General features: G+C 38.9%; 1 protein-coding gene across 1 annotated transcript in view; it reads left to right on the top strand.

Moving 5' to 3' along the window:
- The window catches only part of LOC109847685, a gene marked incomplete at its 5' end in the record, with an annotated part of 12,399 nt that continues 4,343 nt past the window's right edge, over positions 1,188–9,243 (top strand). Inside the window, 5 exon segments of the mRNA XM_020416915.1 lie at positions 1,188–2,462; positions 2,928–3,853; positions 3,924–4,765; positions 4,768–4,827; positions 4,898–4,968. Of these exon segments, the coding sequence (XP_020272504.1) occupies positions 1,188–2,462; positions 2,928–3,853; positions 3,924–4,765; positions 4,768–4,827; positions 4,898–4,968 (3,174 nt within the window).

Below are 9,243 nucleotides of genomic sequence, written 5' to 3'. Positions count from 1 at the left end.
AAGATTTTTTAATCCAATGTCCTCATCACGGTCTAGAAAAGTAGCGATTGTGCCAAGTCATATATGAAGGATTGGACTATTCTTCAAAAACATCTTTAGAATCGATGTGCCAGGGAGATTTTATGAGAAAAAACGCCGATGAAGCTTGGGAATTCCTAGAGAGTCTATCCGAGAAAACAATGCAGTGGGAAAATTATGATGACAGGGTTTCATCTGTTTCCCAATCTAAGTCTAGTGGTTTTTCCCTGGAGTCAAACATTGCTTCTGAAGCGAAGATGGCGACGATTATGCGGAGGTTAGAAGCCTTAGAAGTTAAGGAACGAGCTCCGGCTCAAATCAATCATATTTCTGCCCCGGGATGTCATAACTGTCAGTCTCCTACCCACGTTTCAGAGGAATGTCCTCTTCTAGGAAACAACCATGCTTTAGAACAGATGAACGCTGCATTCCAGCGCCCTAGAAATGATCCATTTTCTCCAACCTACAATCCAGGTTGGAGAAATCATCCTAACTTTGCATGGAATCAAGGAAACTCTCCCGGAAATCAAAACTTCATTCCCGCGTCAAACCCGCAATTCCCGAGGGGAAACGCTATCCCGTTCAATGCACCGAACAATTTTTCTAACCCATCTTTTCCAAACCAACATCCTCATCCTCACCAGCCTACAAATCAATCAAATTCCGAACGTTTAAGTGTCTTAGAAAAGGGCTTAGAAGCTATGATCAAAGCTTCTACACAAACGACCAACATGTTGACCCAATCATCCACCACTCTAAATTCATTCATGCAAACCACCGGCCAAGTGCTCAACTCGAACACACAAGCCATAGCCCGGTTAGAAACCCAACTTGGGCAACTAGCCGCTGCCGTGAGTGAGAGAGAAAAAGGAAAATTCCCTAGTCAACCTGTTGCAAACCCTAAAGACACTGGATCCAGTTCCAATAATCCAGCTCAACTGAATGCAATTCACACTCTGAGATCAGGAAAACAAGTAGACAATCAAGTTAGAATGCCATCGGATCAAACCCCTTCTCCCATTCAAAACATTCCTTCCGACGAAGCAATTCCTTCCGATGACCAAAATGCTGAACTTGAGATTGAGCCTGATCTAGATAGGTATAGGCCCGTTGCCCCCTTTCCAGATAGACTCAAACCTAGGAAAAACTCCCCGCAGGTTGAGAAAATCCTAGAAACGTTTAAACAGGTCAAGATCAACATCCCTCTCCTAGACGCAATCGAACAAATCCCCTCTTATGCAAAGTTCTTGAAGGACTTATGCACTAAGAAAAGAACCACCAACGTCCCCAAGAAAGTCTTCTTAGCTGCCAACCTCAGTGAAATTTTTTCGAAACCCATGCCGTTGAAATACAAGGACCCTGGTTGTCCTACAATTCCATGCGTCATAGGTAACACTCACATTGATAAGGCACTTCTAGACTTGGGAGCCAGCGTCAACCTCCTTCCTTATTCAGTCTATCAACAGCTAGGTGTAGGAGAACTTAAACCGACAAGATGCACTCTACAGTTAGCCGATAGATCTGTAAAAATTCCCAAAGGAGAGGTAGAGGATGTTCTGATCAAAGTTGGAGAGTTTATTTTCCCTGTTGATTTTATTGTCTTGGAAACACAGCCCGTTTCCAATCTCAAAATTCAAATTCCTATCATTTTAGGAAGACCGTTCTTAGCCACCTCAAATGCTTTGATAAACTGTAGAACCGGTCAGATGAAACTATCTTTTGGGAATATGACTGTTGACCTCAATATCTTCAACCTAGGAAGGCAACCTAGTGATCCATCTGATGAACCCATGGAAGTGAATTTTATTCAGGGAATATCCAGTGAACAACAAGAGGGAGAGTGTGAGTCTGATACAAATGCATCTGATTTAATGATTAAGGAACTTTCTGATGATGAACTAGAGATAGAACCGCTAGACAATCATGTTTTTGCTGTTGGCTGACAACGAGAACCTTTAGAGATAGAACCCCGAGTCCAGCTTCGTCCATCTGTAGAGGAACCCCCTAAGTTAGAGCTCAAACCTCTACCTGAAAATCTAGAGTATGCCTACTTAGGGGAGAACGAGTCTTTACCAGTTATCATTTCTTCTGAGTTGACTACTAGTCAAAAGGAAGCTCTCTTGGCTGTTTTAAGAGAGAATAGGGAAGCCATTGGATGGACCATGGCTGATATCAAAGGGATTAGTCCAACCATTGTTCAACACCGAATCCATTTGATAGATGATGCCAAACCTACTAGAGATGCTCAACGTAGGTTAAACCCAGTGATGAAAGAAGCCGTTAGGAAAGACATTCTGAAATGTCTCGATCATGGGATCATTTATCCCATTTCTGATAGTTCATGGGTGAGTCCAGTCCAAGTTGTTCCAAAGAAATCTGGGATCACTATGATCCAAAATGTGGCTAATGAGCTGATTCCCACTCGGATCCAAACTGGATGGCGAGTCTGCATTGACTACCGAAAACTCAACTTAGCCACTCGTAAAGATCACTTCCCTCTTCCTTTCATTGATCAAATGTTAGAGCATTTAGCAGGACATGAGTTCTACTGTTTCCTAGATGGATATTCAGGTTACAATCAAATCCCTATCGCTCCTGAAGATCAGGAGAAAACCACATTCACTTGCCCGTATGGAACATTCGCATACCGACGCATGCCTTTTGGCCTGTGCAATGCACCGGCCACATTCCAACGTTGCATGATCAGTATTTTTTCCGACATGGTAGAGCGATTTCTCGAAATTTTCATGGACGATTTTTCCATTTTTGGTGACACATTTTTCCAATGTTTGCATCATCTTAAACTGGTCCTAGAATGATGTAGGGAGAAAAATCTGACTCTCAATTGGGAGAAATGTCATTTCATGGTCAAACAAGGCATTGTCTTAGGACATGTAGTTTCCAATAAGGGAATCGAAGTGGACAAAGCTAAAGTAGATCTCATTTCCAATCTCCCTCCTCCTAAAACAGTCAAAGATGTCAGATCATTTCTTGGTCATGCTGGTTTTTACCGACGTTTCATCAAGGATTTCAGTAAAATTGCTAGACCATTGACCAATCTTTTAGCCAAGGATACATCATTTGTCTTCTCGCCCGACTGCCTCAAAGCTTTCGAATATCTGAAAAAGGAGCTAACCACAGCTCCTATCATTCATGCACCGGATTGGACCTTACCATTCGAACTGATGTGTGATGCATCCGATTCTGCGATTGGAGCTATTTTAGGACAACGGTTTGATGGAAAACCGCATGTGATCTACTACGCCAGTAGGACTCTGAATGATGCCCAGCAAAACTACTCTGTCACAGAGAAAGAGTTATTACCTGTAGTCTTTGCCTTAGAAAAATTCAGGTCCTACCTCATCGGTTCTTTAACAAAAGTTTTCACAGATCATGCTGCACTAAAGTATCTTTTGACCAAAAAAGATGCTAAAGCACGGCTCATTAGATGGATTCTCCTTCTTCAAGAGTTTGACATTCAAATTCTTGACAGAAGGGGAACAGAGAACCCCGTAGCAGATCACCTCTCTCGACTCCCAAATGCACCAACATCAACCGTTCCAATCAATGAACATTTTCCAGATGAACAACTCCTAGAAATCCAATTTGTTCCCTGGTTCGCCGACATTGTGAACTACATAGTCATGAACCAGATCCCTTCTCATTGGTCCAAACAGGATAGATCCCGTTTTCTCTCCCAAGTAAAATACTTTTACTGGGATGATCCATATCTGTTCAAATACTGTCCTGATCAGATCTTTAGAAGGTGTGTTCCTACGGAAGAAACTAGGAGTGTTCTATCATTTTGTCATGAGCAAGCCTGTGGGGGCTACTTTGGTCCCAGAAAAACAGCTGAAAAAGTTCTCCAATCTGGGCTGTATTGGCCTACTCTCTTCAAGGATTCATTCGAGGAGAAAAACAGCTGAAAAAGTTCTCCAATCTGGGCTGTATTGGCCTACTCTCTTCAAGGATTCATTCGAGTTTTGCAAAACCTGTAACCGCTGTCAGCTTTTAGGGAAGGTCACTAGGAGAAATATGATGCCTTTACAACCCATCTTATCTGTTGAACTTTTTGATCTGTGGGGTATCGATTTCATGGGACCATTTCCAAATTCCTTTGGAAATGTCTACATTCTAGTAGCCGTTGAATACATGTCAAAATGGGTTGAGGCGGTAGCTTGCAAAACTAATGACAACAAGGTTGTTGTCAAGTTTTTAAAAGAGAACATTTTTGCACGGTTTGGAGTACCTCGAGCAATCATCAGTGATAACGGTACACATTTCTGTAACCGTTTTTTCGAGGCTCTGATGAGAAAATATTCAATCACACACAAATTGTCAACTCCTTATCACCCCCAAACCAATGATCAAGTAGAGGTCACAAATAGACAGATCAAACAAATCTTAGAAAAAACAGTTAACCATAACAGAAAAGATTGGTCTGTAAAATTGTGTGATGCTCTGTGGGCGTATAGAACAGCTTTTAAGGTCAATTTGGGGATGTCACCATACAGACTGATATTCTGGAAAGCTTGTCACCTACCAGTAGAATTGGAACATCGAGCAATGTGGGCAATAAAACAGTTGAATTTTGACTCAGACTCGGCAGGTAAAAACAGATTGCTCCAAATAAATGAGTTGGAAGAAATTCGGAATGATGCATACATAAACTCAAAAATTTACAAAGAGAAAACAAAAATTTTTCATGACAAATCAATTTTGCGAAAAAATTTCTCTCCAGGACAGAAATTTTATTGTACAATTCAAAATTGCATCTTTTTTCGGGAAAATTAAGATCCAGATGGACAGGTCCATTTTTTGTCAAACAAGTTTTTTCACATGGAGCTGTCAAGATAGAAAATCCTAAAAAGATGGACAGGTCCATTTTTTGTCAAACAAGTTTTTTCACATGGAGCTGTCAAGATAGAAAATCCTAAAAATGGTAACATTTTTAAAATAAATGGTCAACGTCTGAAACCATTTTTAGAATTTTCTACGCTCGGAGAGGAAGAGGTGTTGGTTCTTCATGAACCTCATTATCTGTAAAAAAAAAACTAATTTTTCTTTTGTTTCTTAAAAAAAAGTCTTTTGTTTCTTAAAAAAAACTAATTTTTCTTTTGTTTCTTAACAAAAAGGTCTTTTGTTTCTTAAAAAAAAAAAAAATTTGAATAACTAACATAGGTTAACAATAAATAAATAAATAATTACTTATAATTTTTCTATTTTGATTTCTTCATCCTTATACTAACAGTAATTGCAGATCCTTATCATCATTGTCAACCGAATAACTGTAAGTTCTTTATTTTTATCTGTTTTACTTTGTGCTTCAGCGAATTTGCATTAAGGACAATGCAAAATTTAGATGTGGGGGTGAGAAATACATATTTTCCTCTTTATTTTACCTTTTTAGTTGCTTTTTTTTCTTTCTTTTTGTTAAAAAAAAATTATAAAAATATTGTCACTTGCCAAATTAATAGAGTTAAGTAATAATTGATCAAATTGATAGATTTTAAATTTTCTAATTCTTAGTTAGTGACATATTCAAGTTCACCTTTTATGATAACTCCAAATAAAATTCTTAAGAAATGATTTTTCAACTAGTATACTTTACTTAAGTCTTACCTTGATTTACATATTTTCTTTAAAAGATAGATTTTTTTTAATTAAAAAAATAATGAAATTTTTGCATGCTTAACTTAGAGTTGAAAATATTTTTTTCAAGTCATCTTGATTTACATATTTTTTTAAAAGACTATATATACTTACACATATATATATTAAAAAAAAACTAACCTTATAAAAGAAGTGTAACAACCGTAATTTTTGGATACGTATTTAAATAATTTTTCTAGTATTTAAAATGTTAAATTTTATCTTATTAATATTTTTCCTAATTTCTGGAATTTTCTGAGTTTTCAAAATAAATAAATAATAAAATATATAGTCTTGTATTTTTAATTTTACTAAATATTAATTTACGGTTTAGTGATTTTTTTATATAATCTTTTGTTAGCTAATATTATTAGTGACCTTGTTATTATTAATGTAAACCTGAGCTTAGTATATTAGTACATATGTAAATATATAAATATTTAGCTGTTAATTATTTATTAATGTTATTATATGGTTAATTATTATTATAATAATTTTTAAAATATTATGAATAAATAAATAAATAAATATATTCCCATAATCTTTTTTCCCTAAATTTTCTCTCATTTGAATTCCTACCATAATCCCCCTAATCAATTTCCAATCAACCTTAAATCACTCCCTATGTTTTTCTCCAGCCAAAAATAAATCCTTCCATATTTCTCTCATTTCAAAATTCAAAAAAACGGCCAACCCCCTCCGCCTCAGCCGCCTGAACAACCCGCCGCTCGCCTCCGCCTCCAAGACCGCCGACGACGCCGCTCCAGCTCCGACCCCGCACCACCTGAGCACCGCCACCCATCTCCTTCCTCCACCAGCTCGACGCCCTGCACCCTCAGCCTCTATCAGATCCACCGCCTGCAACCAGCCCTTCCCGAGCTCCGCCTCCAGAACCTCTCGCCGCTGCTACCTGCAGACCCGCCGCCCCTGTCCTTGGCCGCTTCTTCCTCCTCTCAGCACCTTCAGCCTCGAGTACCACCTCTCCCCTCCTGTCCAGGTCCCAAAGAGAGACGTCCGCCAGACCCCGCCTTAAAACAGTGCTCAAACCCCTGCTCAGCTACCTCCGACCGAACGGTGACGCCGCACCGAGCTCGCCGCCTGGCCTTTTCGCGTCAGCCACCAACCCCGCACTCAACGTCGATATCGTTCGAGTCAAACCCGAGGCCCAAGATCCGCTCTCCTGTGTCTGTTTGTACCAGTGTCCCATTATTTGATATTGTATGAATATTTGCATATGTTTAATCGTGTGTCGTATTGTAATTCTGCTGGTTGTTTAGTGAATAGATATTGATTTAACATAGATGAGATATGGCAGTTAAATACTTTCAGAATAATGATATGCAATTAAGAAGAATTTAACGTTCCGGCGCAAAAGAATCAGTTTGTATAGATAGGGTGATCTGAGAGGGTAGAATGTTAAACAGATTGTACTTTTGGAAAAATAGTTTAGATTATGTCACAAAATAATTTAAAATCGAATATTCCAGCAAAGAAGATTATTTTTCTGATTATGGTATGGATGTTTTTATGATTGATAATGTCTTATTTCTCGATTATCTGGAGAACTAATTATGTCGAATTACTTACACATGGAGTGACGTGGTGGGCATTGATTGACGTTGCTCCAACCTTGTGATTGAGAATCATCTGACGGATTCATGACATAGTGGTGAGATATGCGACCACAGCGTTACCGAATCTAGAATCTCGTGTGTAAGACTTGCTGAAATTATGAGGAATCTAGGATGACAAGTTTTCGGTCCATTGCTGAGTTGCTTCGGGATTGTTTTATGCATAATGGTTCTAATTACTCGGGTCGCGATGGCTGGAAGTGTTTGTGTACCGCACTCACCGAGTGGGGGATCCGAGGACGAGGTAGCTGATATGCTGATTTTTGTTTTGATCGTATCCAGGGCTTCACGCCGGCGGTCGGCTGGTGAATCGTCTATCACCGGGCGTGGATCCGCAGCACATTGTGAGTATGTGATTCATGTTGATGTATAGGGTTCCCCAGGCTCGCGCTGGTGAAGTTTGTGTAGTCACCGGGGTGGGTCCGAGGAGTTGTGATATGTGATTGTTGACGTATATTCCAGGCTCGCACCGGTGAAGTTTGCTGTAGTCACCCGGGCGTGGGTCCTGAGGGCTGAGTATTGTGATTGTGGGTTGTTTGAGATGATTGAGTGGGATACAGTTAGCTTACATGACGTTGATTCTTGGCGTACAGCATGTTCTTGTGAGCAGTAAGTAGGCTAGTTGGTTTCTTTCCATAGCATAGATCCAGGCGTTAATATAATTTATTTAACATCGATGACATTATGGATATCATCGACGGGGTTTCCTTGTTGGGATTCATTGTCGCTCGACGTACTACGTCTTATTTAGATTTTTTAAACTATTAATTCCATCTATTGGGATGGGATCTTGTTGCTTTGGTTGGTTCTGATACGTAGCTGCATGTTTCATTACCCGATTGATTTTACGGATTCTTAGCTGGTGTATCATGTGGCATTGCATGTTGATTTTGTGTAGATTACCAGCTTGCACGTCCTTCTTGTTATTTCGGTTTTGTATCGTTTTCCGCTTGTTTTTCGATCAATTCTAATGTCTTGGGCGGGTCTTGCCGTCGCATGCACTGACGTACACACATTTTTTCTCTGTGTACGTCAGACTATTATAGAGGAGAACAGGTTCAGCAGACTCAGAGGATTCTCAACAGGAGTAACCTGTAGACGAACGGAAGACGAAGCCTATCTCACATAGCTGATGGTTCTTTTTGTAGTTTTTCATCTCGCTGATCAGAAGATTTTTATCTCTCTAGTATGATTCATTTGTTCACATATGTATAGTGACATGATATCCGAACATTTATTCTTGGATGATATTCATTTGTGATATGTATCTTTTTATTTTGAGTTTGTCTATTATATTCTTGCTATGTGTGATCGGGGACCTGTGACTTTGTATTGTACTTATTTCCAAACGCTTAGCGTATTAGATTGAGAAGACGGGGTCTAGCACTTATCTCTTCTCAGTCTAATACGTCGCGGGCTTGCTCGCGTCCCGATTCCCTGGTATTTTGGGAAGCGGGGCGTGACAAGAAGAGTGCGAAAAATAGGCACCACCAAAAAAAAAAAAAACTCTTAAATTCAAGGTGATTTATCTTATAAAGCCTAAGTTGACTGAGCAATTAAGCCCAAAGAGTATCTCTATACTTAATGACCTAAGCCCAATTGGGTTGGGATTCATTGGCCCAAAACTCGTTAAATGGTCACTTAGAAAGCCCGTTAAAATAGAAAACAATCACCAAGAATTAGAGAGTGGAAAAAAAATATATATAACACTAACCATTGTTTTTATATATATTGTTGTTTTGTATATATGGTCTTGAAAAATAATTTTTGATCAAGAGACTTGAAAGTTATTTAAAACAAAGAGTTGGCATGTTCTTTTCAAAAATTTTTAATTAAATTTCTAAGATTTGACTTGGTTTTGTATTGCTATAACGAAAAAGATTTTCTAGGGGATTTACATTAGAGTTATATATAAAAACGTTTTCTTGATTATTAACTAGCT

This window comes from Asparagus officinalis, chromosome 7 (assembly GCF_001876935.1).
Source record: "Asparagus officinalis chromosome 7, Aspof.V1, whole genome shotgun sequence".
NCBI lineage: Eukaryota > Viridiplantae > Streptophyta > Magnoliopsida > Asparagales > Asparagaceae > Asparagus > Asparagus officinalis.
This window is presented reverse-complemented; position numbering and strand designations above follow the sequence as displayed.